General features: G+C 44.3%; 1 protein-coding gene across 1 annotated transcript; it reads left to right on the top strand.

Annotated features, from left to right (window-relative positions):
• Nucleotides 1–301: 301 nt before the first annotated feature.
• On the top strand, nucleotides 302–27,942 carry LOC133972154 (receptor-type tyrosine-protein phosphatase T-like). Its single transcript, XM_062409417.1, has 15 exons — nucleotides 302–526; nucleotides 614–670; nucleotides 3,434–3,544; nucleotides 4,437–4,473; nucleotides 4,961–5,058; nucleotides 5,413–5,529; nucleotides 10,579–10,733; nucleotides 13,536–13,671; nucleotides 18,065–18,214; nucleotides 18,405–18,578; nucleotides 18,665–18,796; nucleotides 19,443–19,568; nucleotides 21,390–21,553; nucleotides 27,179–27,314; nucleotides 27,452–27,942. The coding sequence occupies exons 1-15, from the start codon at nucleotides 302–304 to the stop codon at nucleotides 27,503–27,505; spliced, it is 1,872 nt and encodes a 623-aa protein (XP_062265401.1). The 3' UTR covers nucleotides 27,506–27,942.

Genomic DNA, 27,942 nt, shown 5'->3' with positions numbered 1-27,942 from the left:
CATCTCAGCCCAATTAGAAGCTCCCCTCCCTGGGCCGAGAGACGTGGAAAGGGCCCCTCCCTCCCTCCCTCCCTCCCTCCCTCCCTCCATCCATCCCTCCCTCCCTCCCTCCGACTAGCCCGGTGACTCTCGTATTATGACAGCCTCTGACACTGGCCCTGTGTAATTACTGCTGTCTGAGGGAGCCTGACAGCATGAGGCAGGAGGAGAGGGAGAGGAGGAGGTAATGACAGAAGAGGAAGAGGAGTGAGGAAAAGAAAAACTCGGGGTTGGTGAGAAAGATTAAGGATGAAAGGCAGAAATGGAAGAAGAGAAGAGAGACAGGCAGAGGAAAGGCAGAAGTCTGGCGGATGACCCCCTGCTGAGTCTGCTCTTACATGCAGGCTGTGTGTTTGTGAGCGAGCTGATGGCTGACGACAGGATCTCGTACCTGCAGAGTGGAGTCACGCTGCCTCTCAGCCGGAAACTGGGAAATTACTCAGATATAGAAGCCGCACCGATAATTCTCCCGGAGCTGATCCGAGACGTGATAATGAAAAAAAGGGGAATTCGCCGAAAGCCTCCAGATTAAACGCGTCTCCTCTGTATTGACGCTTCATGTTGGGTGATGTAGCGTCTGACGCCGGTGGAGCAGGTGATTCTCATCCAGGGCGGTAAAGAGGAAGAGTGGGTCTGTGAGGGATTGACCTCAGCAGCAGGGATCGTTTGAGATGTGAGGGAACCTGAGGGAATCTGAGGGAATCTGAGGGAACGTGAGAGAACCTGAGGGAACCTGAGGGAACCTGAGGGAACGTGAGAGAAACTGAGGGAACCTGAGGGAATCTGAGAGAAGGCACGTCTGACCTTCTGCTGCTGCGAGGACTTTAACAGTCCTGACCGGGCAGCCATCGTTCAGGAGTTCAGGAGATCCACACAAGTCGAAGGTCTTATTCTCTCTGGCCTCATGAAGCATTAAATGCATTTCAAGGATTTCCAGGACTCCAAATCTCTAGCAAAGGACCAGGGTTAAAACAATTCAGGGGTAAACTTTTACTCCCTGAATAGTCCCTGCTTTGGGGTGGACGTAGTCGAAGTAGTTGGGGTGTTTTTGGATTCTCTTTTTTACGAGTGCTTGTCTGTTTTCCGGTCACCAGCAGCACAGGGGGTGTGTACTCTACCTCATGTTCACTGTTAGTAAATGAAAGTACTACTACCTGGCTACTTCCCCTCTGGCTCTTCCAAACGCAGCACCACCGTCCATCCAACATCAAGGATCCTGATCCTCAAAGTCCAGCTCCTCTGCAATCTCCCTGCTCGCTCTGATCATGATCACTCCACTGGAGGAGTCGTTCTGTGGCCCGACCGTGAATAGAAAACTCACACATCAACTCCAGGATATTCACACAAGACGAAAAATGTGTTTGCTTACACTTGACAACATGATTGCTCCCGTGCTCCGGCTGTCAACACAGAGGAAGCTGGAGATGTGAGTTGTCGACCGCCCGGTGGATCTGCTCTAAGTGTGTCGAGGCTCAGAAAAATGAAAAAGAAAAGAAAATGACATGAAATTTGAGAAAGGGGGCCTTGTTGAAGATTTGGCAAAAATAGTAGTTTTTGGCAGAAACAGCAAATATGGGTTAATACAAAGAAGTCACAGAAATGTGGTCACTCTTCCACTTCTTCCTCTTGTTCCTCTTGTTCCTCTTCTTCCTCTTCTTCCTCTTCTTCCTCTTCTTCCTCTTCTTCTTCCTCATCACATCTGTAGTCTCCCGACCTCTATATGTTATAACCTCACCCCCGCACTCCTCTTGTTTTTCCAAACTGCTCAGAGAGGCAAAGTGAGGGGGTTGAGTAGAAGCTCATAAACACAACAAGAAGAAAAACACACAAAAAAAAGCCTGAGAGAGACGAGTGGAGATAATCAGTCTAAATCATCTGCACTTATCTGCTGTTGCTACGCTACAGCTAAACAAATCACCTCTGGCCATTAGCTATAATCACCCCCGTGCAGCGTGTCTTAATAATATGGACGACTATTAGAGGCCAGGACAAAATAATTGACTCTAAAAAGGGGGAGGGATGAAAGAAGGTGGGGGGGTTAGAATCCGGTGACATGCCCCACACCACAGCACGATGTACAAGCTCAAGTGAAAGGTTGCTAGATATATCTATATATTTATTTTTTTATATTTGTATGACTTTAAATGATAAATTATGTCAAAAGTCAAAATTTAAGTGATAATCCTGTTTCTACATTGACCTGGAGCCGCTTCAGTCACATTTTAGAGAAGTACTTCAGAGTCAGCAGAAATGAATAAACAATGACTCGTACCACTGGTGGTCATGTGCTGTATTGCAGGTATAAGTTGTTATGGATCATTTGACAGTAAATAAACCAGCAGCTCGTAGTAAAACAGTGATTTGTCTCATAAACACAGACTTGTCAAAACAACATGTTATAAATCTGTGTTGTGCAAAATGGTCACTGTCGATGTTACAGCTTCCGTTAAGCTCATCTGAGTGGAACTCCACTGAGCTGAAGGCAAATGAAGTGACCGAATAAAACCAAACCTAAACCAAACCAAAACCAAACCTAAACCAAAACCAAAACCAAAACCTAAACCAAACCAAAACCAAACCAAAACCAAACCTAAACCAAAGCAAAACCAAACCAAACCTAAACCAAACCAAAACCAAACCAAACCAAAACCAAAACCAAACCAAACCAAACCAAAACCAAAACCAAACCAAAACCAACCAAAACCAAAACCAAAACCTAAACCAAACCAAAACCAAACCAAACCAAAACCAAACCAAAACCAAACCAAAACCAAACCTAAACCAAAACCAAAACCTAAACCAAACCAAAACCAAACCAAACCAAAACCAAACCAAAACCAAACCAAAACCGAACCTAAACCAAAGCAAAACCAAACCAAACCAAACCAAACCAAAACCAAACCAAAACCTAAACCAAACCAAAACCAAACCTAAACCAAACCAAAACCAAACCTAAACCAAAACCAAAACCAAAACCTCAACCTAAACCTAAACCAAACCAAAACCAAACCTAAACCAAACCAAAACCAAAACCTAAACCTAAACCTAAACCAAAACCAAAACCAAAACCAAACCTAAACCAAACCAAAACCAAAACCAAACCAAAACCAAAACCAAACCAAAACCAAAACCAAAACCAAAACCTAAACCAAAGCAAAACCAAACCAAAACCAAACCAAAACCAAAACCAAAACCTAAACCAAAGCAAACCCAAACCAAATCATGCATGTTGAGTCTTTCCGGATGTTTTTAAGTCAGAAGTTGTGACGCTCGGTGTCCTCCAGATGTTTTTTGGATGAAGAATTGAGACCAAACGACGGGAGCTGTGATGCTCGTGGGTTCGGACCCCAGCCAGACAGTTACTGCTCAGATCTGTGGGTAAATGTAACTTTAGGCCTGTTGTATTTTTCTGCTATCTGACCCCACAGACGACCACACCAGAGTCCGCCTGCAGCTGCTGGAGGGAGACCCCCACTCCGACTACATCAACGCCAACTACATCGATGTGAGTCTACACACACCTCTGTGGTGTTCTCCTTGTAAAAGACACTAGACCCTCACCGTCACAACTTCCTGCTCTAGACCCTTACCGTCAGAACTTTGTGCTCTAGACCCTCACAGTCAGAACTTCCTGCTCTAGACCCTCACAGTCAGAACTTCCTGCTCTAGACCCTCACCGTCACAACTTCCTGCTCTAGACCCTAACCGTCAGAACTTTGTGCTCTAGACCCTCACCGTCAGAACTTCCTGCTCTAGACCCTCAACGTCACAACTTCCTGCTCTAGACCCTCACCGTCAGAACTTTGTGCTCTAGACCCTCACCGTCAGAACTTCCTGCTCTAGACCCTCAACGTCACAACTTCCTGCTCTAGACCCTCACCGTCAGAACTTTGTGCTATAGACCCTAATCCTGATAAAAACTACATTTGAAATGAACCCAAACTAGTCTCAACGTCACTGACGGAGGTGAGAAGCAGAAGAAAATAATAAATGTGTCACAATATTCAAATTAGTCTTTGCAAAAAATGGAAATATAATCACACACATGGATCCATCAGCGTGTTTCACTCGTTCTTCACCTCCATCCAGACGTTTACTTTCCAATTTCATCTCTCACCCACAAGGGGGGGGGGGGGTATAATCGTTGGTCAGAGAGTCATTTCTTTTCATGGAGGTGAAATTTAAGATTCCTCCTGTCATTGAGTTTTGTGTTTGTTTGGGGAAACGACCTGTGGAGGGACAAGACAAATTAAAAGAGCCCCCCCAAAAGAAAGGGATGGAAGTAAGAAATAAAGGAAAATATGGAAACGTACTGAAGAAGAGAAAATGAGAGGAAGACGGAGGACAAGGGAAACGACGGAGGTCGGTGACTCAGATCTTTTGTTTCTGTCTCACAGGGGTACCACAGACCCAGACATTACATCGCCACACAAGGTAATTAAAGTGACGTGATGAGTGTGTGGCAACACTGTGTGTGTGTGATTCCACATTTCTGCAGGTTTAAATGTGTTTGTGTACGTGTGTGTGTGTGTGTGTGTGTGTGTGTGTGTAGCAGCCGCCTGGTAAATGTCGTCCTTTTGGGCTGCGAGGCTTTTAACACAACCTCCTAAATCTAAACCGTCCTATAAAATCCCCGTGACAAATTTAAGACCCCATTACCTCAAACCCACGGACCACTATCTGGGGTTGATAGCATGTGAGTGCACGTGTGTGTATAGGAGAGAGAGAGTGTGTGTTTGTCTGTGTGTGTGTGTGAGTGAGTGCACATGTATGGTTATGTGTGTGTTCATCTAAGAGTCTGATGCATTTTTCTCAGTTTTGTCTCAGTGAATGAGTTTTTGTGTCAGTATGTTTATATCTCTAATTTCTTCTGTGTGTGTGTGTGTCTGTGTGTGTGTGTGTGTGTGTCTGTGTGTGTCAGGGCCCATGCAGGAGACGGTGAGGGATTTCTGGAGGATGGTCTGGCAGGAGAACTCGGCCTCCATCGTCATGGTTACCAACCTTGTGGAAGTGGGCAGGGTGAGTTCATCATCCGAGGGATTACTGTGTGTGTGTTTGTGTGTGTCTGTGTGTGTGTGTGTTTGATGTAGAGGCTCCACACCTGCAGAGGTAGCGGATTAGGAAAAATCAATAATTCAAGTTATTGTGTTTCTTTCAGAAGTGTAATTACATCTACAGTCTAATCACAGTCAAACAAATCAATTAATAATTAACTGATTTACAAACTAACAGAAGCTTATACACAGAAATATCATTCATGTGTTATATTAATCATGGTGATCAGCTTCTGGACCTGAAGCAGATGTTTAGATGTCACAGAACGACTGTCACTTGTGCGTTGGAGGTGAAATTGTGTTATCTTGTGCGTTGCAGGTGAAGTGTGTGCGGTACTGGCCCGATGAGACCGAGGTGTACGGGGACATCAAGGTGACCCTGATAGAAACCGAACCACTCGCAGAATACGTCATCCGGACGTTCACCGTCCAGAAGGTAAACGAGATCCGCACAGAGGCTGGATAATGTAATGTGAGGCTTCGTTATGAAGGGGGATCCGAACCCATCGTGTCAAGGGGATTCGAACAATCGGAGGAGAAACACACAGGAATATAAAGAGTTATTTCCTCACGTCACAACAGAACAATACAGTCGATGTCTTTGTCGTGGTGTTTACACGGGATCTGAACATGGCACCCGGATGCTCCATCAGTCGAGGTCTATTCCCATCAGACCCTGTACAGGGTTTGAACCCCTTCATGTTCTCAAGCTGCTCAGCTTCTCTCGTTGTTGCTCGTAATTTATCGCTTTCGTTTATTTATTTTTTTCAAAAGACCGAAACCTGGATTAACCGTAAGAGCCGATGTGTGATTGGGGATTTGAGGCGAGCGTTGTTATTTGTTTACGAGGACGCTCGAAAACAGCGTAATTGGGGCCCTTGTAATCAGGCGGGGGGGGGGGGGATTTGAGAGGAGAGGAGGCGAGTCACTTTTGTGATGCAGTTTTTTCCGAGGCTCTATACAGTGAATGGAAATCAGAGAGTAAACACTTCACCAGAAGAAAACAGGGCTCGGATCCAAAGCCTTGATTTTCTGAAAACCACTGGTGTTGTTTTCGGTCTCTTCTTTCACTGTCGCTCCTCCTCATCAGGGCTCATCCATTGTTTCTTATTCCACCTACTCATTTATTTTATATACTTTATAAAGACGTTGTGAGAACAGCACAGACAGAGACTGAAAGATTCAATTATTATTTATTGCATTTAAAGGAAACATTTTCTGCTTCATAATAATAATTGCTAACTTGAAACGGTTTAGGTTTAGGTTGTGAAGAGGGGTACCAGGAAGTCAGCCATTTTGTTTATAAGAGGGGGGAGGTGCTTAGGGTCCCTCCTTTTTCCCAGTAGAAGCTAAAACTGCACAGTGACAAATAAAAACACATACAAATATATATTAATACTTCGCCACTGCACATATGTCATCTTTCCTTCATGCTGTCTGATGTGTTTCTCTCTCTCTCTACCTCTCTCTCTCTCTCTCTCTCTACCTCTCTCTCTCTCTCTCTCTCTCTCTCTCTCTCTCTCTCTCTCTCTCTCTCTCTCTCTCTCCCTCTGTCTCTCTACCTCTGTGTGTCTCTCCACTTCTTTTCCAATCCTGTATTTCCTTCCCCCCGTCACTCGTGTGAAAGCAGCTTATGAAGACGAGTCTTCGAGTCCTCGCTGTCAGCTCATTTAGCAAGTTATTAATCCATACCACCTCTGTGTGTGTATGTGTGTGTGTGTGTGTGTGTGTGTGCGCCCAAGTGCTAAAAATTTCAAAGGAAAGCTGCTTTTGAAATGCCTGTCATTCTGCTGTATGCATAAGTAGAAATACACACCACACACACACACACGAATATGTAATTCACTATCTTTAAACTACAGTAGGTTTTGCGACTGTATGTGTGTGTGTGTGTTTGTCTGTGTGTGTGTGTGTGTGTGATTGTCTGTGTCTGTGTGTGTGAGTTAGTGAGGTAAGGACAGTTTCCAGGTTCTGCACCACAGCTACACAGCTTTGATTGCAGTGAGTAGTGAGAACAGGGTCTTAATGAAAAGCTTTTCTAATGACACGACCAAGGAGACTCTGAGGATGACAGGGTTTGTGTGTGTGTGTACGTGTGTGTGTGTGTGTGTGTGTGTGTGTGTGTGTGTGTGTGTGTTTGTGTGTGTGTGTGTGTGTGTGAGCAGTTGTGAGTAACACAAACACATGACAGACATGGAATCATCACATGAAACCAAACACAGCCTGAAGGGTCCAGACACTCGTCTGAGGAATTTGTACAAACTCTAGTTTCACAGTATTTTTCGCACCCTATCAACAAACAGGCCTCAGACACGTCCAATGGATCCAGAGCAGCAGAACACAGGCTGGCCGGCTGCTCACAGAGCAAACAGTGTTAAACAGAATCCTAGCAGAAATTGAGCAGAGCACACAGTCCACGGGCCAACACACACTCAGTACACAGAGCGGACAGCTGGACTGAGGGAGCTGCAGAACCAAGTGTTTACTGTATGTGCAGCTATAGACCCCCCGCCCCCCCCCCCCCCCCCGTGGAAGTCTGTTGTTGGCCACGTTCACATGTCTCCAGGGATCGGTTGGTCCTCCTGTGTTATTCCTCAACACTCGAACTGAAGGAGATCTTCCAGTAATGTGCGATTGATTTGGTCTGGAAAAGGACAAATATGACAATAAATGGTTTGTTCGGGGCCTTTTGCAACTGAACTTCAATAAGTCCTTGAACTTTAATCCTGTCTAAGCATCTGATGGAAAACGCATAATGAAATGAAATCCTACAAAAGAGTGTGAGGTCACAGGGTCAGCTTTAAAACTATTCAATGACTTTACCATCTGACCACCAGAAACCAGTACAACACCACTGGGATGTGGTAGAACATCAGAAATGACATCGTAGAAATGGTGTAAACCTGGAGGAGACACTGATGAAGTCATATCTCAAAGACATGGAGGGAAACCCAGTAATCGAATGGTGTTCCTAATAAAGTGCTCGAGGAATCTAAAGCCTCAAAGCAAGCTGCCTCTGAGAAGTTTGAGCCGTGTGTTAATTTGTTATTCACCAGCAGCTGAAACGATTAATATCATCTGGACTTGTTGACCTGGAATAGAACTGAGGGGAATGTTTGTCCTGCTTCTTAACTTTAATTCCAATGTTTGTGCCTCATGAAGATTCACAGCAGAACAATGAGAGATTCTGTCCCTCAGCCGTTGCAAATTGATCTTAATAAGAAATTTAAAATATGAAGAGAATCGTAGAAATTGATGCTTTTATGTTTTATAAACCAGCGTGTCATGGCTGCGAGGCCTCGGCTGGCGTCTATCGATTCCGAGAAGTAATTTCAAGATCACAAGAGAGCAAATCAACGGAGAGTCGAGTTATCAAATCACCTCGTTGTGTTTTCTGGGTTTTATTTTTCTCCTGTCTGATTCCCTGTGTCTCCGTCTGTCTTTGTGTGTCTCCGTCTGTCTTTGTGTGTCTCTGTTTCTTCATCCTTACCCACGACACCACTTTCCCTTCGTCTCACTTTCCCTCTCATCTCCTCGCGTCTCTGTTTCTTGACCTCTACCTCTGACTCTCTCGCGTCTGCCGGCTTCTCAAGTGATCACAGGAAACTCAGCCAAAGCAAACAATCCACCGCAGCCTTGTGTGTACCAGAACAGACCGGTGCGCTTTTCAAAAGAGCAATTTCCTCTCGGTTCTTTTCTCGGAGAGAGCAGAGCGAACTGAGGAGGACGCGGCTCCCTCCGTTTAAGATCTGTTGAGTTTCCAACAGTATCAGACGATTCGTGAATTATTAAAACAGGGGCCGGTGGTGGAGCTGTGGAGACTCTGACTGCTGGAAGCTGGAGAAAGGGTCATACATATCTAATGTTGGGAAGTGTATCCGTCCCACGAGGACAGATGTGGCTGGATGCCCCAGGATGCACTTCTAGATCGGGAGTCGGATCCAGGAACCTTCAGGCTACACGGTTAAAACCGGACAGGTCTGGATTTTACAGAACACACAGAGCTTCATTGACAGTGTGTGACGTCCTGGAGTCATGGGCCTGTCGGGGCAGCAGAACCAGGTTCTCAACCCGACATGGACACCACATCACTGCTTTAGTAGCTTCAACAATCCTGTCGCTTAACATCAAGTTAGCACGTTACAGATGAACACGATCCTCTGGCCCCCTGGTGGCTGTAAATCCAGCATGTCTCCTCTTTTAGCTCCAGCTCTCTGCTCCACCACCTCTCAGGGGATGTATCTGTCTTTCAGGTGCTGATAGAACCAACATGTTAAACAGATATTTACTAACTCTGCCAATATCACAGTCGTGAGAACAAATCAGTAAAGTTATGGACCAGTCGGACCATAACGGTGATATTAACATGATGATAATAATTAATTAGAGGAAAAAACAACGATAGCCGCTTTAAAATTTAAATCTCAATTTATCAACTATTTCGCTAAAATAATTGTTGGAACACAACCACTGCAGCAACTTTACAAATCTTAATTTTAACACAAGGTCGTGTTTCCACCTGTTTCAGTCATATTGTCCAAAAATGAGGACGTTTCAAAAAACAAACAAATCCAAGCGTCCCTAACTTCAATCCATCCTCACCACATTGGTTCAGTGGTTTTTTTGTGTAGTCCTGTGAACAGACAATTATGTGTGTTACTCATAACATCATAAACAATTCTTTACTTCTTGCAGAATTTCATTTACTGTGAAAATCAGTTCTCTAGAAACGGATGATTCTCGTCATTACAACTTTAAAGGTTTCTTGCGTCCAACCATCGGCAGCCGGTTGTGTCCTGATTCTTCTTCTGTCGAACAGGAAACACTGAAGACAACAATTTGTTAATATCAATCTATTAATCATCAGAATGTCGTCTCAACGTTCCCATTGTTACACAATCAAGTATTTACAAGTCCGTCATTAAAATGTCAAGATGCTATCACACGCGGAGCTACAACAGAAGCCTCTCGCAATTTTCATTTCCCTATCATCTCTATTGTTTTGCACCAATCTGTCTATTTCCAAATCTCTGAGAGGTGGAGTTTGGATTTATTTTTTAATCTCAGTCTTTAAAAAACCTTTTCTCTCCAACCAGCGGAAATCAAAATGCTTTTTCTCTCTATATTCAATTTCATAGTTGCAATAAAACATTATTCTGTTAATCTTTGAGCACTTGTGACATTTTAGCTCTCGCAGAAAGGAGACAAAGTTCTCTGTTAGATATCATCTTCTTTCATTTCGTGACACTTCCTTTCCTAAAAGGGGCCGTCGTGAGATTATGAAATCACTTCATCTTTTTTCGGTGGAGTCATAATGTCCATCGGCTTCTTCAGATTTCCCTGTAAATGAGTCAAATGAGCCTCTTGTTCCCAGAAGTGGCCAAAGAGCCGATCTCCACCTCCACGAGGTCTTCCCCCACGATGAGATTCAGAGAATGACCGAGGGCTTTCTCAGAATCTTACGCCCGTGTGCGTTTCTTTTCAGAAGGGTCACCACGAGATCCGCGAACTCCGGCAGTTCCATTTCACCAGCTGGCCGGACCACGGCGTTCCCTGCTACGCCACCGGGCTGCTGGGCTTCATCCGACAGGTGAAGTTCCTCAACCCGCCGGACGCCGGGCCCGTCGTGGCGCACTGCAGGTGAGCGCACAGACGCACAATCACAGGTTTGAGTTCAGCAGATACACTTACCTCACAGACGACGACAAAACACACACAGCGTCTCACTCGGCTGTGCAGAGTCTCACAGGGCCAGAGTAACACAAAGTGTGAATAACAAGCACACACACTGTCAATATGTTTTGATTTATTTTCAAGCGTAATACCAATTTTATGTTTAACATAATTTCAAATCCGGATTAAACTTGTTGTTTATGATGCCCATCACTTTTTACTGTGGTTACATACGTGTGTACACTCTGCAGTAATTACAATTGACACATAGAGTTGTTATGTTTTGTTGTTATTGTGTTATTTGGATCTATTTCTGCACTTTGGTCCATGAGAGACTCTTTGTTCAGGTATTTACTTTCTATGAGGATGAAGTTCATTTGAATTAGACTCAAAGAGCTTAAAGATAAACTCCTCATGTCATATTCAAACCTCCCATCATCCCGACCATACACACTTACTGTACTTTTGCATATTGTCTCAAATATGTCATTGACAGTTATTATTAAACAAAAATAAACACTGGTTTGTGAACTGATACACACACAAAAACCAGTACAGGTTAAAAACCCTCCTCCATTATGTTAGCAGAAGGCATAACTCAAAATACATTTTATTAAACCTTAATTTATACAATTCTCCTTGTAACTATGATCATAATTGATGTGGTGAAACTAAACCTTATCAAACCAGAATTTCACCTAATTGCACAAACAAAATCACTGTTATTATTGAATTCCCATTTTTAGAAGCTATATTTTATGGCCTTTTTAGTTTAGAATAAATCAGATGACAATTCAGTCTGTATTATTCAATAATAAAGCTGTTATATTGAACAGTATCAAAGCTGCACACAGCAAATCATCTTTTTCATTTTTTCCTTTCCTCCGCTCCCCCGCTCCTCCTCCTCCAATAAAAACAGTTATCAGTTTATCAGGATCAATACGACCTCACGCACACAAACCAATCTCCCTCGTCCTGTAAATGAGATCAATGGAGTTAACCTTTAGAAAAAGTGGCCACCGGAGAAAAAAATAGAAAAGAGATTCACCTCCCGCCTTCTTTTATCCCACCGCCGCCGCCGCCATCATCTTCATCATCATCTACCCTGAGTGGAGGAAGAACAGAGAGATGACAGTTTGAGGATCCCCATGGTGGCAATACATTTAACCTGCATGTTCTGCTCTTTACGGGACGTCGCAGTTCAACTGCGGGGGGGGGGGGGGGGCTGTCAGCTTGAAAAGGTCAGCGCCCTGACAAGCTATGAAAAAAGCTTCGGAGCAGATTCCTCTTATCGCCGCGGGCTTTTTAATTTAATGTATTTCATTTAGTGGTTCGGCTTAGGGCAGCAACTACCTGTGAATGGCCAGGGGGGGAATTAAACTACCAACCCTGCCACGCCCGACGGCCTCTGTTCACTAACACATCACGAGTGGAACAGTTAAGGACCGTTCCCTTTTAACCTTTGTATTTATAGGTTCTTTTGGTGCATGTTTCTGCAAATTTACTAGATTATTATTTAAAAATTTATTTCATTCAATTTTAAATTCAAAAACAACTTGTCTTGTCCCCAGAGGAGAATTCTAAGGCCCAAAATTAAAAACAAGAAAGAAAACACAGACTCCATCGGTGCAATGTCTGTTTAAAAATCCAGTGCATTAAACTAGAATGACAGAGTTAGAGAAGTGTGTAAGAATGCAGAAGGCCAGTGAGCAGGACCACGGCTGTGAGGAGTGGAGGCAGCGTATCCATCACCGGGAGGATTCTGCTCCTGTAGCTCAGCGGCAGTGTAAACGACCGGGACGGAGACCGAGCGGCCGTTTGATGGAGGGAGAAGTTTGTGTGTCAGACGCACAACGGACACACAAACAGGGCGAGCAGGCGGTGTCGTAAACACGCGGCCGCGCTATGTGGACGGACAGGCAGCAACTTATGGCCGTCACTTCCAGTTTCCAGGGGCGGCCGTGATGCCACTGGCCTGTGTCACGAGGCGTTGAGAACACACACCTACACACACAGCTACACACATGCACACACGCGTTGAGAACACACACAGCTACACACATGCACACACACAGAGGCCCAGCAGGAGCCTGCTCTCAACATTAATCACAGGGGTTGACAGGTAATCTGCAGAGGCGCTCCCTCCTTTCCTCTCTCTTTCTCCCCTCCATCTTTCCTTCCCTCTCTCACCTCTTATCCCCCCCCCCCCCTTCTCTCCAGCTGTCTATGGGGGACTGTCAGGGGGATTGCAAAGTGAAAGATAGGTCTCTCTCCTCCCTCTCCTCATCCCTCCATACCTCATCCTCGCAGCTCCATCCCTCTATCTGCACCTCCTTTCCTCCCTTGATCGCTCCCGGGTGACGACCACTTCTCTTAACCTCCTCCCACAGGCCCCCCCCCCCCGATCTCCCTCCATCCATCCATCCATCTGCTCCTCTGTCCCTCCATCCGTCTTTTTCCTCAAGGAATTACAGTTCAGGATGTGTCGCCTTAACACCTGACATGAGGTATTAAACTGTGTGTGTGTGTGCAAGTGTGTGTGTGTGTGTGCATGTGTGTGTGTGTGTGTGTGTGTGTCAGGTAGAGAGTCCACCCTTAAACACGCTCACATATATATAAGATCTTCAGAAGAATCCTGTAAACACGTTTGCTATGTCCTGACCTCTGGTGAAAGATTATTAATAACATGTTTGTCCAGTTTCAAAGCTACACAACTGGTTGTCATCATTAAATGTGTATGAATATGACGGGGTGGTTGTGTGTCTGCAGTGCCGGTGCAGGGAGGACGGGCTGCTTCATCGCGGTGGACATCATGTTGGACATGGCGGAGACCGAAGGCGTCGTGGACATTTTCAACTGCATCCGAGAGCTGAGGTCACAGAGAGTCAACATGGTGCAGACGGAGGTGGGTGTGCAGACGCACAATGCATCGCACACATGTAGCAGCACGTAGATCAGAAGGTGTCAGTGCGGCCGGGCTGACCTGGCGCGGGCAGAGGTGATGCTGCGTGCACACAGACACACAAACACAGTTTTTATTAGACAATCTGACCCCTGTAGGAGGAATGAAAGTGTGTCCGCCTCCACATCTCTTTAGATTTATGTGGTGATTGTGTTCAGTTTGTCTTGTGAGCTCATGCTTTGTGCAGTTTGTGTGTCTGTATTTAATGTTGGAGAGGCTGAAGGTTAAAAGAGAGTCTCTTGATTTCTGCTTTACATCATCAGTCCATAACTGCTAATAGATTACTTTCATATGGACACAGACACACACACACAGCTACACAGCAAGTTTGTCGTCACGTTGTCGTCTACTTATTTGTCGTCTACTTTTCCAAATAGTTGTTAAAACTTAAAATTACTTTTTATATTAACATTATTTAACTTTCCTTAGGGCTGAAGTGATTTTATTCATTTGTAATTTCTTTAGTAGGTTAGAACAGTGACTCTATTACTGTTACATGAGCAGTTTAATTAGAAAACCAAGCTGAGTCATGAATTAGTGAAGTTAAGTCCTTGATTTCTCGAGGTTTATATTTCATTTCAAGTCCTTTTGTCCTCCTGGGACTCCAGTTACTTCCTGTCCTTTACACAGTGTCTTCATTTGTTCTCATTCGGCACTTTCACTCACTTCCAGGGTCGGTCTCTTCAAACGTCTCACTGCGGAACAGAAATATTAATTTCGTCTGAAGCTACCTTAAGCCGACCTAATCCGTCCCGCCGCTGCATTCCATTTGTGCCACTGATGAAAACCTTTCAAATCCTAAAAGTCAACTTCACCAGGAATAAACAGCCTCATGTTCCGAGTGACAGCCGGAGCCGGCAGCCGGAGGCGGGAGCTGACTGGTGAACGGGTTCCAGAAGAACCGGGTTCAGAAAAAGTTACCCTGAGTGTTTTCATATGACAGCACTGAGTGTGTGTCTGTGTGTGTGTGCACACACATGTGTGTTTTATGCTTCTTGAAACCAAGCTAAATGCATCCTAACCTCCCTTTTGAATATGTGTGGGAGCAATTTGTGTCAGAGCTGAAGCTGCTTGAAGCGATTGTAATCCTGCAGCACACAACGCAGAGCAATTAATCCTTTGAAAGGAACAGGAACGTGTGTGTGTGTGTGTCTGCGCGTGTGTGTGTGTCTGCGTGTGGGTGTGTGTGTCTGCGTGTGGGTGCGTTTGCGACTACAGTAGGTAAAGGCCACAAGAGATGATTTCAGTGATGCCTTTTAAAAGTCTCCTCTCAATAGCCAACATTGGACAGAGATACAGAGACGAAGCAGCAGGAGACAAAGACAAGTGTGAGAGGACGAGAGACAACGACAAGTGTGAGAGGACGAGAGACAAAGACAAGTGAGAGAGAACGAGAGACAAGGACAAGTGAGAGAGGACGAGAGACAAAGACAAGTGAGAGTTAACGAGAGACAAAGACAGGTGAGAGAGGACGAGAGACAAAGACAAGTGAGAGAGGACGAGAGACAAAGACAAGTGTGAGAGGACGAGAGACAAAGACAAGTGTGAGAGAACGAGAGACAAAGACAAGTGAGAGAGAACGAGAGACAAAGACAAGTGAGAGAGGACGAGAGACAAAGACAAGTGAGAGAGAACGAGAGACAAAGACAAGTGAGAGAGGACGAGAGACAAAGACAAGTGTGAGAGAACGAGAGACAAAGACAAGTGTGAGAGGACGAGAGACAAAGACAAGTGAGAGAGGACGAGACACAAAGACAAGTGAGAGAGGACGAGAGACAAAGACAAGTGTGAGAGGACGAGAGACAAAGACAAGTGTGAGAGAACGAGAGACAAAGACAAGTGAGAGAGAACGAGAGACAAAGACAAGTGAGAGAGGACGAGAGACAATGACAAGTGAGAGAGGACGAGAGACAAAGACAAGTGAGAGAGAACGAGAGACAAAGACAAGTGAGAGAGGACGAGAGACAAAGACAAGTGTGAGAGAACGAGAGACAAAGACAAGTGTGAGAGGACGAGAGACAGTGACAAGTGAGAGAGGACGAGAGACAAAGACAAGTGTGAGAGGACGAGAGACAAAGACAAGTGAGAGAGGACGAGAGACAAAGACAAGTGAGAGAGGACGAGAGACAAAGACAAGTGTGAGAGGACGAGAGACAAAGACAAGTGAGAGAGAACGAGAGACAAAGACAAGTGTGAGAGAACGAGAGACAAAGACAAGTGTGAGAGGACGAGAGACAAAGACATGTGTGAGAGGACGAGAGACAAAGACAAGTGAGAGAGGACGAGAGACAAAGACATGTGTGAGAGAACGAGAGACAAAGACAAGTGTGAGAGGACGAGAGACAAAGACAAGTGTGAGAGGACGAGAGACAAAGACAAGTGAGAGAGGACGAGAGACAAAGACAAGTGAGAGAGAACGAGAGACAAAGACAAGTGAGAGAGGACGAGAGACAAAGACAAGTGAGAGAGAACGAGAGACAAAGACAAGTGAGAGAGGACGAGAGACAAAGACAAGTGTGAGAGAACGAGAGACAATGACAAGTGAGAGAGAACGAGAGACAAAGACAAGTGAGAGAGGACGAGAGACAAAGACAAGTGTGAGAGGACGAGAGACAAAGACAAGTGTGAGAGAACGAGAGACAAAGACAAGTGTGAGAGGACGAGAGACAAAGACAAGTGAGAGAGAACGAGAGACAAAGACAAGTGAGAGAGAACGAGAGACAAAGACAAGTGTGAGAGGACGAGAGACAAAGACAAGTGAGAGAGAACGAGAGACAAAGACAAGTGAGAGAGGACGAGAGACAAAGACAAGTGTGAGAGGACGAGAGACAAAGACAAGTGAGAGAGAACGAGAGACAAAGACAAGTGAGAGAGGACGAGAGACAAAGACAAGTGAGAGAGGACGAGAGACAAAGACAAGTGAGAGAGGACGAGAGACAAAGACAAGTGTGAGAGGACGAGAGACAAAGACAAGTGTGAGAGGACGAGAGACAAAGACAAGTGAGAGAGGACGAGAGACAAAGACATGTGAGAGAGGACGAGAGACAAAGACAAGTGAGAGAGGACGAGAGACAAAGACATGTGAGAGAGAACGAGAGACAAAGACATGTGAGAGAGAACGAGAGACAAAGACAAGTGTGAGAGGACGAGAGACAAAGACAAGTGTGAGAGGACGAGAGACAAAGACAAGTGAGAGAGGACGAGAGACAAAGACATGTGAGAGAGAACGAGAGACAAAGACAAGTGAGAGAGGACGAGAGACAAAGACATGTGAGAGAGAACGAGAGACAAAGACAAGTGAGAGAGGACGAGAGACAAAGACATGTGAGAGAGAACGAGAGACAAAGACATGTGAGAGAGAACGAGAGACAAAGACAAGTGAGAGAGGACGAGAGACAAAGACAAGTGTGAGAGAACGAGAGACAATGACAAGTGAGAGAGAACGAGAGACAAAGACAAGTGAGAGAGGACGAGAGACAAAGACAAGTGTGAGAGGACGAGAGACAAAGACAAGTGTGAGAGAACGAGAGACAAAGACAAGTGTGAGAGGACGAGAGACAAAGACAAGTGAGAGAGAACGAGAGACAAAGACAAGTGAGAGAGAACGAGAGACAAAGACAAGTGTGAGAGGACGAGAGACAAAGACAAGTGAGAGAGAACGAGAGACAAAGACAAGTGAGAGAGGACGAGAGACAAAGACAAGTGTGAGAGGACGAGAGACAAAGACAAGTGAGAGAGAACGAGAGACAAAGACAAGTGAGAGAGGACGAGAGACAAAGACAAGTGAGAGAGGACGAGAGACAAAGACAAGTGAGAGAGGACGAGAGACAAAGACAAGTGTGAGAGGACGAGAGACAAAGACAAGTGTGAGAGGACGAGAGACAAAGACAAGTGAGAGAGGACGAGAGACAAAGACATGTGAGAGAGAACGAGAGACAAAGACAAGTGAGAGAGGACGAGAGACAAAGACATGTGAGAGAGAACGAGAGACAAAGACATGTGAGAGAGAACGAGAGACAAAGAGCGGTGAGGCAGAGACACAACTAGCGGGACAGACAGAGAGGGGGGGGACATTAACATGCACAGTGGACGGCTGATGCTTTTAGCAGTGAGCTCGTTGGGTCGGAGCACAAAGAGCACACTTGATCCAGAGTAGCACCCCCCCCCCCCCCCCTCCCCCTCTTTAATTCACTGTGAGGCTGCTGAGAGAGCAAATGGAAGCTGTGCTCACGGCGCCATGTTTGAGAGTGAGAGACTACTCCACTTGCGTTTCCCTGTGAAAGCCTGAGATCCGTGTGGTTGTGTTGATTCCTCTGTGATGATTGTGTTGTTGCAGGAGCAGTACGTGTTCGTTCACGACGCCATCTTGGAGGCGTGTCTATGTGGGAACACGGCCATACCAGTGTGCGAGTTCAGAGCCATTTACTACAACATCAGCAGACTGGACCCGCAGACCAACTCCAGCCAGATTAAAGACGAGTTCCAGGTGAGCAACACGTCCTCGGTCACCTCTCGGATCATTTCATCGTAATCCTGGAGTTAGCTACCGCGAAGCAAAAAGTTTAAAGTTTAAAATAAGATATTTCTGTTCTTGGAAACATCAATCTGCAGGTCGTTTGCTTTATTATCTTATTTAATCAGAAGTCGGGTTAATTAACTTGTATTCCGTTTACCAGACTCTGAATATAGTGACCCCTAGAGTCCGCCCAGAGGACTGCAGCGTGGGTTTGCTACCCAGGAACCACGACAAGAACCGCAGCATGGACGTCCTCTCAGCGGACCGATGTCTCCCGTTCCTCATCTCTGTGGACGGAGAGAGCTCCAACTACATCAACGCCGCATTAATGGACGTGAGTGAACAGCAGAGCACGTTGATACGTTCACCATGTTTCCCTCGCTTGTGTAACGCCCGATGTTTTTCTTCTCCACACGCCAGAGCCACAAACAGCCGGCGGCCTTCATCGTTACCCAGCATCCTTTGCCAAACACCATGGGGGACTTCTGGAGGCTGGTGTTCGACTACAACTGCTCCTCCATTGTAATGCTCAATGAGATGGACGCAGCGCAGGTGAGACATGTCCAACCGGGTTTCAGAGTGAGACGGTGAACAGCCGGGAGCCGAGACATCGACAGGAGCTTCACATTCACCGAGAGATAACTTTAGAGAATATGAAATGACAGGGTTAGAATTAGAATTGATCCATAACAAAGGAGAAAGTTACAGTTTTGTTCAATCGTAACTCGAACTTAGAAAGACGAGGAAACTAAGTTTTACTTTTTCGAGTTCTAAGATCCTAATATTAGTATTCTAGCTATAAATAAACAGCCCCTCTCTCTCTCTTGCTCTCTCTCTCTCTCTCTCTCTCTCTCTCACTTTGTCATTAAAAAGATAATAATAAGTGTCTTCGTCCTCTCGTCTTCTCAATTCATGGGGATCAAGGACTTGTTGACTGTTTTCTGGAACATGAAAACCAACATGTTAATTTGCGATGGGAAGGAAAGTTAAAGAAACACATTTAATCACGTCACCACCACTAGATTTAGTTTCCTCATCTCCAACCAGTGTGAACTGCAAATTCAGTTCACAAGAATTTGTGAAAACAAGTCTGGTAATATGTATTTATGCTTTTTGAAAGTAAATTCATTGGAATGGATCCGTTAAAACCTTTTTATCCTTCTCCTGCTTCCTCCTCACTCCATCTCTTCCTCTTCAGTTATGTATGCAGTACTGGCCAGAGAAGAGCTCGTGTTGCTATGGTCCCATTCAAGTGGAGTTCATATCAGCGGACATCGATGAAGACATCATCAACCGGATCTTCAGGATCTGCAACATGGCCAGGGTATGTCCACACACCTTCACACACCTTCACACACCTTCAGGCACCTTTAGGCACCTTCAGGCAACTTCTCAGGTCTCAAACCAAAGCTCTGGACCATATAACATGTGCCTTCTTTCTAAAATGTATTTATTCAAGACTGATCACTGAAGCTGGAGGATGAAGGTTGAGGTGGAGGTGGAGGTGGAGGTCAAGGATCAATTCTGTTCAGTAGAGTTATTTCATACCTTCATTATCATGTTAACGAAATCCTGCCAAAAGGTGGAAGCAGGATTTCTTATCACTTTTATGATCTATAAAAGGATGTTATCACCAGTGTGATATCATCAGTGCTTCACAGTTTCCAACACAACCCTGGATGTGGAGTGAAACTTGAAGCTCCTGGAGATCGCCTGCCGCACGTTTGAGAGAAACACTAAAGGGTTTGAGTTTTCCGATGTATTCCTCGGCATGTATTTGACAGATAACAACAGACGCTCCTCGGAACGGGATATAAGAACACAGGAAAAGGCCTTTTTCATTTCACGTGACCTTTACTTTCCTCGGAAGCAACAAGCGAGATGAAACCAGCTGCAACACAATCTCACTGCAGCAGCCGGCCGATCACTCAGTCCTGGTTTACTGAGTACTCCGATGTGAAGATTCCTCTCCATTAGTCGTCTTGTTCCTCATCTCCTCCTTTCTTCTTCCGTTCTTTTCTCAACTCACCTCTCCCTTTGATCCCCCCCCCACCCATCTCCCCTCTTGTTACTCCCTTCTCATCTCATTTTATCAGCCATCCATGACGGCACAACTCCAGCTCTGCCCTATTGTCTGCGAGCTCCTCCAGTGCTTAGTGAACTCCCCACTACCCTCCTCTCTATTTTCTAGTGCTGCCCCTCTCTCTCCTCTCCAACACATCAGCAGTGGAGCGTGAAATGGCTCATATCATCACCACCACAGCACAACTCACACTGTGAGGGCAGCGCCGGCCTCACCGAGGCTGCACCACCAACCACTAAGCCCTCACACGAGGAAGGAGATAGGAAAAGAGTGAGGGAAGAGAAACGCTTTGAGGAAGAGACTATAAACTATATATATATAAAGTGTTGAGAGGAGGGAAGGATTTGAAGGAGAAGATTCTGATGTATCTGTTTTGTGTGTTAACGTTACCGTGCATGTGTGTCTGGCAAACCTAGTGGGAAATCGCTCTGACAGTGACGGCAGGTTTTGGTATCTCTGGAGCCGGATGCCAAGCGCCTCGGGCCCCGCGGCTGAAAACATTCTGCCTGCCATGAAATTGAATTATGCTTCATGAGATGTCGTCTTTGTTGAGTCCAATCCTGTTTCTTTTGAAACAACAATTTATGCACAAACAAGAACTAATTCAAACACAAAAGGCGTCTGAACGGTTCTGTGTGTATCAGGAGTCGATCAGGACCAAATACCATTTTCCAGTTTCACATAAATCACCTCAGACTTAACATTTCATTTTTTAAGATTCCACTATACAAGATTAGATTACTCGGCCAAAATTCATTTCATACAACAATAACAGCTTCATAAAGAACGTTTTAGTAATTTCCAGATTATAACGTAAAAAGAATAAAACAGCAACGTGCTCAGATTGAAGGTTTATCTATTTTCTGATTTGATCTTAATTTGGAGAAACAACAGCTCCAACACAACTAAGACAATGTTGTGAGGTTTTATATTTCACACACACCGGAGCATGTGAGAGGTTTAGTTGTTGTTTAGCTAATTCCACCTTCCCCATGGGGCGACTGCATGATGTTGATTGTGGCGCTAACACTCCTGATCTTCACACCTCCTCTTCCTCCTCAGCCACAGGACGGTTACCGCCTGGTGCAGCACTTCCAGTTCATTGGCTGGCCGGCCTACAGGGACACGCCCCTCTCCAAGCGCTCCATCCTCCAGTTGGTCCGGAGGCTGGCGAAGTGGCAGGAGCAGTATGACGGAGGAGATGGGAGGACCGTGGTGCACTGCCTGTAAGTTCACTCAGAAACACATGCATGCTGGGAAAATGGGATAGAACAGTCGAGGAAAAAAGACTTCGATCCTCTCCCCACAGGAGTGCCCCAGGGCTTAGTGCTGGGGGCCCTTTGTTTGTGATATTCACTTATTCCTTAGGTTCAATCATCCACTCTCAATACTCATCATATCACTGTTATGCAGATGACACAAAGATATACCTGTCATTCCCACCAGTTGATCTCACAGGCCCCGTGTAGACTTCTGTCTGAAGAAAGAAATTGCTTCCTCTCTTACCAAAGTTTGTGTTATTGAGCAGATTGTGCACTTAGTGTTTACTTCCAAGTCCCAGACTGAACTGAAGCTTTAGGCTCGTCCCTCAGTTTTCACTTTGGATAAAAGCATCTGTCAAACGAGTCAATGTAAATGTAGACGGTAAAAAACGCTGCTCACCAGGACGATGAATCAGCTCAAGATCCAAGAAAGACTTAATGTGCCCTGAGTGTGTGTGTGTGTGTGTGTGTGTTTGCATGTGTGAGGCACTGAGAGGTGAGAGATTTTGAGATACACGTAACAATGATAAAGTACACTTCTCGTAGAAAGAACACACACACACACACACACTTTCAAGAACAAAACACACACTCCTAAAACCATACAACCACCATTAAGATGATATATGGAATGAACCATATCACAGGATTCGTCCATTTCTCTTTCTGTCAAACATACAAATGGTCTGAACTCAACATTCATCACAGTCCAGATCCGTCTGAAGTGTGCAAACATCATTCTGGTAAAGTGTTGATATTCCATTCTTCATATGCAGTTATTGACATCATATCCAGTATTGTTTAAGTTACAGCAGATCTTTTAATGTACATATATATATTCCCACATGTTTATATAAATGTTTTTATCTGAGCAGAACAAATGAAGCTTCAATGCCCGAGGCTGGGAAATCTATACACAAGAGATTACAGGGAAGCACAGCAACAATAACACAAAGACAAATGCTCCCATGCACACACAATGCAAACGTTGCCTTGAGCACATCACTGGTGCTCATCCAATCAGCTTCCTCTGTCACAGCTCGTTAGTCCAATCAGAACTGGCATTGATTTGTTTCCTGTAGCTGCTGCGAACTTCTGTTTGTGGTTAAAAAAACTTTAAGAACAAAAGAATCTGAAATATATGGATTATAGATTGTTTCTACATTTATATCAATGTAGATTTGTGTCTCCTGCAGGTCAGATCTGGTAAGAAACCAGTTATTTTGTTATATTAAAGGACAGTTTGATAAATATTTTTGCGTGCGATATCAAATTGTCAATCAATATTTGACTAACTGCTGGTTCACAACAAAGTTAAATATTAGAAAAAATAATTTTAATACATCGTCAGTCATTGAAAGAAACAGAGTTTTCCTTTCTTCTTGCTTTTATTTAGTTTTATCTTCTTTTTTATTAATGCCAGCAGCTTGTTTTTTCAATTTATATTTTATGTATTTTTGCCAACCTGTTCTTACTGATCTTATTTCACGTCTTTGATAATATTTCAAAGCTGCATTTTACATTTAAAAAGGAGCTGTATGATAAAACATATTATTATTATATTATAATTCATATATATATATATATATATATATTATAAGAGCTTGAGCCACGACCACTGCTGCTAACTCTGGGCTCTTAACTCATCTATTGACCCTGATGCACAGGACCAGTGGTGAGATGGTTCAAATCCCATCGTTTGACCCGTGACTTGGATCAACCCGCTGCTCAACCGCCATCGATTCCAAATGTTGAACTCGACACAACAATTCATTTGTTGTATTGAAATAGTGGTAAATTTAGATACAGGCAACCAAAATCATTCAGGAGCAATTTGTTTCATATGCGCCCCCCCGGCTGTCACGCTGCAGCAGAATGTGAGTGACGGGGGTGAAAGCTGTTTTCTGCTTCTGGCTAAAGACGGCAGCGCTGGCTAATCAGCCCCGGCTATTGATTTCCCACACCCAGTAATACCAGAGATAAGGAGAAACATGATGGTTCAATCAGCAGTTGGTGAAATTGATTATTTTTTTTTTGCTTCTGCTCTCCACTTGTCCGAGAGGTTGGAGTCTGATGGGTCTTTAAACGCTGAACACATGTCTCATTTTCTGCAAATCACACAGCGGGGACCTCGTGGAGAATTGAGAAGCAGAGCACTTAACACAGTAATCTCTCTCTCTCTCTCTCTCTCTCTCTCTCTCTCTCTGCGTCTTTCATTTACACACACACGGTGTACAAATACACATTTTAAGACGGAGGAGACAAACAAACATATTGAACGGTCCACTCGCGACACACGGCTTGAATATTGTAGCAGCTTAAATCGAGTTCTGCGGTTTCGAGGTGTTAACCGACGACATTGAGCGGCCCATTGTTCTGTCAGAATCTTTATTGCTCAGGATTAACTTCAGAAATTGTTCTGGTACCAAACAAACTGATTTCTGAATCATTAAGAAGGAAACAAACGTGAGCTGCATTCAGGAAGACTGAGAAACAACGCAAATAATACAGAAGAGACGTCTGAAAACAAGCAGGATATCGAGGTTAACATATAACACAGGTTATATAAATCATAATCAATAGTATATAGCATGGATTGTAATCTAAATCTTACTTTTCAGTCTTGGTTTGGTCCTTCAAATCTTTCTGGACACATTTTCCACCCGATGTAGATTTGTTGCAGTGATCCTACTCCCTGATCCGATTCCACAGTCCATCTTTTCCAGAGAATAATTCAAATTACATTTTTCCAGCTTTTTGTAGATTCATTTTTAGATTTTTACTTTCACTTATGACCAAGCACAAACCCAATACATCAGATTTGACTGTTATTCTCTCATGTAAACTGGAGCTGCTGCAAATGGACAGACCTGTTTTATATATGTCTTTGACAAACCTGTAAAACAAACAACAGTAGAAAGTTCTCTGCAGTTTCTACTCGTAGTTAGTTAAAGTTCTTCTTCCAGTTTATTAAAGCTGCTTGTTTTGGATTGAAAAGGTTTTGTTGACAGACAGATTTTAATCAGCTAAAACATCTTTTGTACATTTATAAAAAATAAGGTGAAAGCTGCTCCTCTGCCCTGAGCCTCGTTACCACCGGACTCTGGTCCAGTCTTGATTTTAATTTGCAGCAATTAGTTGTAATATTAATATTTGTTTTTAACCCAACTCACAGCTCGGATGTAAAATGCATTCAACACATAAAACTAATATGAAGTCCGAAAATAAGTATATAGTGAAAAATCTTTGCAATATAAATTTGAGTCTCAAACATTCAAATCCAAACTCCTCAGGGTTCGTTTCTTATTCCAGAGCAGATTCACAGATTCACACTTTGAATGTTCTGTAATGAAAATGACTTTTTAGAATTAGATTCTCCGGTTTATTCCAAAAGCTTCTTCACAAGTCGTAGAATTTGTAAAATTAATGAAATCAGACTTTTTCTTTCTTAACAATCCTGATTGGAAAACAGCTCTTACTGGTCGAGGAGTTAATCCAGAGCAACAGATCTTACTGGTCGAGGTGTTGATCCAGAGCAGCAGATCTTACTGGTCGAGTTGTTAATCCAGAGCAGCAGATCTTACTGGTTGTGGTGTTGATCCAGAGCAGCAGATCTTACTGGTCGAGGTGTTAATCCAGAGCAGCAGATCTTACTGGTCGAGGTGTTGATCCAGAGCAGCAGATCTTACTGGTCGAGTTGTTAATCCAGAGCAGCAGATCTTACTGGTTGTGGTGTTGATCCAGAGCAGCAGATCTTACTGGTCGAGGTGTTAATCCAGAGCAGCAGATCTTACTGGTCGAGGTGTTAATCCAGAGCAGCAGATCTTACTGGTTGTGGTGTTGATCCAGAGCAGCAGATATTACTGGTTTTGGTGTTAATCCAGAGCAGCAGATCTTACTGGTTTTGGTGTTAATCCAGAGCAGCAGATTTTACTGGTCGTGGTGTTAATCCAGAGCAGCAGATCTTACTGGTTGTGGTGTTAATCCAGAGCAGCAGATTTTACTGGTCGTGGTGTTGATCCAGAGCAGCAGCGGGCGATTCATGTGTGTTTTCCGGTGATTGCTGCCACTCAGTACCTGGATGTTTTATTCAGAGTGAAGAGTGGAGCAGTCGAGCTGGAACCAGGTGAGACGGGAGAGTCTGGAGCTGCTGTCACGCCGGCTGCTCTGACGCTGACTGGCAGAGCGCTGGCTGCTGATTGAGGCTCGATGCCAGGCAGCACATGAATACGTTTGTCCACCGCTGCAACTTATCCTCTATTTGAAGTCTTCAAACGAAGTCTAATTTAACTTTGATAAATTAATTCAAACGTCTTGAGTCCATTAGCCGAGCTCTGACTCCTTGGCCCGACAGGTTTCTTTGTGCTGAACATTCAATCTGTCACTTCCTGTCGTTCTCTCGCTCAATTTGACCTTTTCTGAACTTTAATAGTTGTTTTTTAAATTCGTAAAATGTTCTAGAATTCAGCTTCTGGAACCTGGATTGGTTTTGTGCAGTGATTTTCATTTTTAAGTAATCAGAAGTAATTACTGTTACAGACGTAATTACTTCTGATTACGTGTTTTACTAAATTAATATTGTATAATGACACCATAGCATAGAGGGCAAACCTCCACGTTGGCTGATTGGCCACATTATCCTCTTATTCCATAGATGTGTTGACATTAAACACATTTACCCTGAAGACAGAAGTGTTCACATTATAACAAAGGAAAACTCCAACAAACCACAAGATTAGAAACATAATTTATCTCAAAAGGTCAAAGAATCAACATCAATATGAAAAAACCTGTTGACTAATTGTGTAGTTTCTGTGTTAATCTGCCGACAACTGAATTGGCAAAGGCACAAAAAACCACTTGACCCACAACATCGGAAAATGTCATTTTGAATAATTGAGTCTTCAGCTGTTGTTTAAGAACATCAACAAGAAGACAGGAGGGACAGAGTTGTCTCATTCTAAACTACCGTTATTGTTTTTCATATTTAAATATAAAACGTACTTTTATCACCCATTGAACTCAGATACCTGATTGTTAACATTAATTAAAATTCATTTTGAGTAAATCTGCTCTAAACAATCTGTGAATCTAACGCACTGCCACGACTACATGCACAACCCACATTAAATCACTGGATTGAATCTAATGACCAATCAGATTCACTCACACTTTAATGTTACGATATCAACAGAAAGAATTTATTCAAACACAGACCGACACATTCATGGGATAGAAACCAACAAACATCTCACTCCTCCAAATCTGTCGTATTAAAATCTGTTCAGGGTTTTAGAGGTTGAGGAGGAGGAGGAAGAGGAGGAAGAGGAGGAGGAGGAGGTTCCTGAAAAGGAGGTTCCTGAAGAGGACGAGAATCTAAGTCTCTGACCAGTTGGACTCAAAAGCAGCTGAGGTCATTTTCACGTGGCTCCTCTCCTTCTTCATTCCCTCTATGATCGGGAACTTGAATTTGGTTTTCTCACCTCAGGTTGCAGAGGGAGGAAGATGATGATGATGATGATGATGATGATGTTAAATACCTCCTGTCCTCCCTCCCCCTCTCCCCCCTCTCCCCCCTCTCCCCCTCAGTACCGGCGGAGGACGCTCTGGAACGTTCTGTGCCATCTGCAGCATCAACGAGATGATCCAGCAGCAGAACATCGTGGACGTGTTCCACACCGTCAAAACGCTGAGGAACAACAAGACTAATATGGTGGAGACAATGGTGACGACACACACAAACACACACACACACACACACACACACTGACACACACATCTGGACTGTATTGAAGCACACAATTACTTTCCAGCATTAGACTCACGGATCTTTTGCTTTCCGCTCTGTTTGTCCCTCCTCAGGAACAGTACAAGTTCTGCTATGAAGTGGCTCTGGAGGCGCTCAGCTCCTTCTGATTGGCCGGGGACGCTGCCTGTGCTTGTCAACACGGGGGACACACAAAGTGCACAAGTGCTGTGTGTTGACCTGAAACCCAACCTGTGAGCATGTGTGCCTCTGTGTGTGTGTGCGTGTGTGTGTGAGAGAGAGTCTGTGTGTGTGTGAGTGGGAATAAGAGAGAGCATGCCTGCATATCTGAGTGTGTGTGTTTGTGAGTTTGTATCTATATGTGTGCCTGTGACGACACCACACACACACACAACTTGTACAGAAGAGAAAACAAAACTACAAACACACACTGGTGAATTGTGTGTGTGTGTGTGTGTGTCTGTTTACTTCAGTGACACTGAGGACTTTACCTGCTTGTACAAAGAAAAAAGAAATAATATGTTTAAAAAAAGAAGAAGATCAGATGTTTAAAAAGAAAACGCCTCTCTCTCTCTATCCCTCCCCC

The sequence above is a fragment of the Platichthys flesus genome, chromosome 2, assembly GCF_949316205.1.
Source record: "Platichthys flesus chromosome 2, fPlaFle2.1, whole genome shotgun sequence".
Lineage (NCBI taxonomy): Eukaryota > Metazoa > Chordata > Actinopteri > Pleuronectiformes > Pleuronectidae > Platichthys > Platichthys flesus.
Note: the sequence above shows the minus strand (reverse complement) of the source record. Positions and strands in the feature narration are given on the sequence as shown.

Bases quoted from the DNA above. Each gene is read 5' to 3' on its own strand.
- LOC133972154 (XM_062409417.1), top strand. From the start codon at position 302: ATGGAAGAAGAGAAGAGAGACAGGCAGAGGAAAGGCAGAAGTCTGGCG. The intron at 19,569-21,389 runs GTATGTCCACAC...CTTCCTCCTCAG, and splicing joins GGATCTGCAACATGGCCAGG to CCACAGGACGGTTACCGCCT. The intron at 21,554-27,178 runs GTAAGTTCACTC...TCTCCCCCTCAG, and splicing joins AGGACCGTGGTGCACTGCCT to TACCGGCGGAGGACGCTCTG.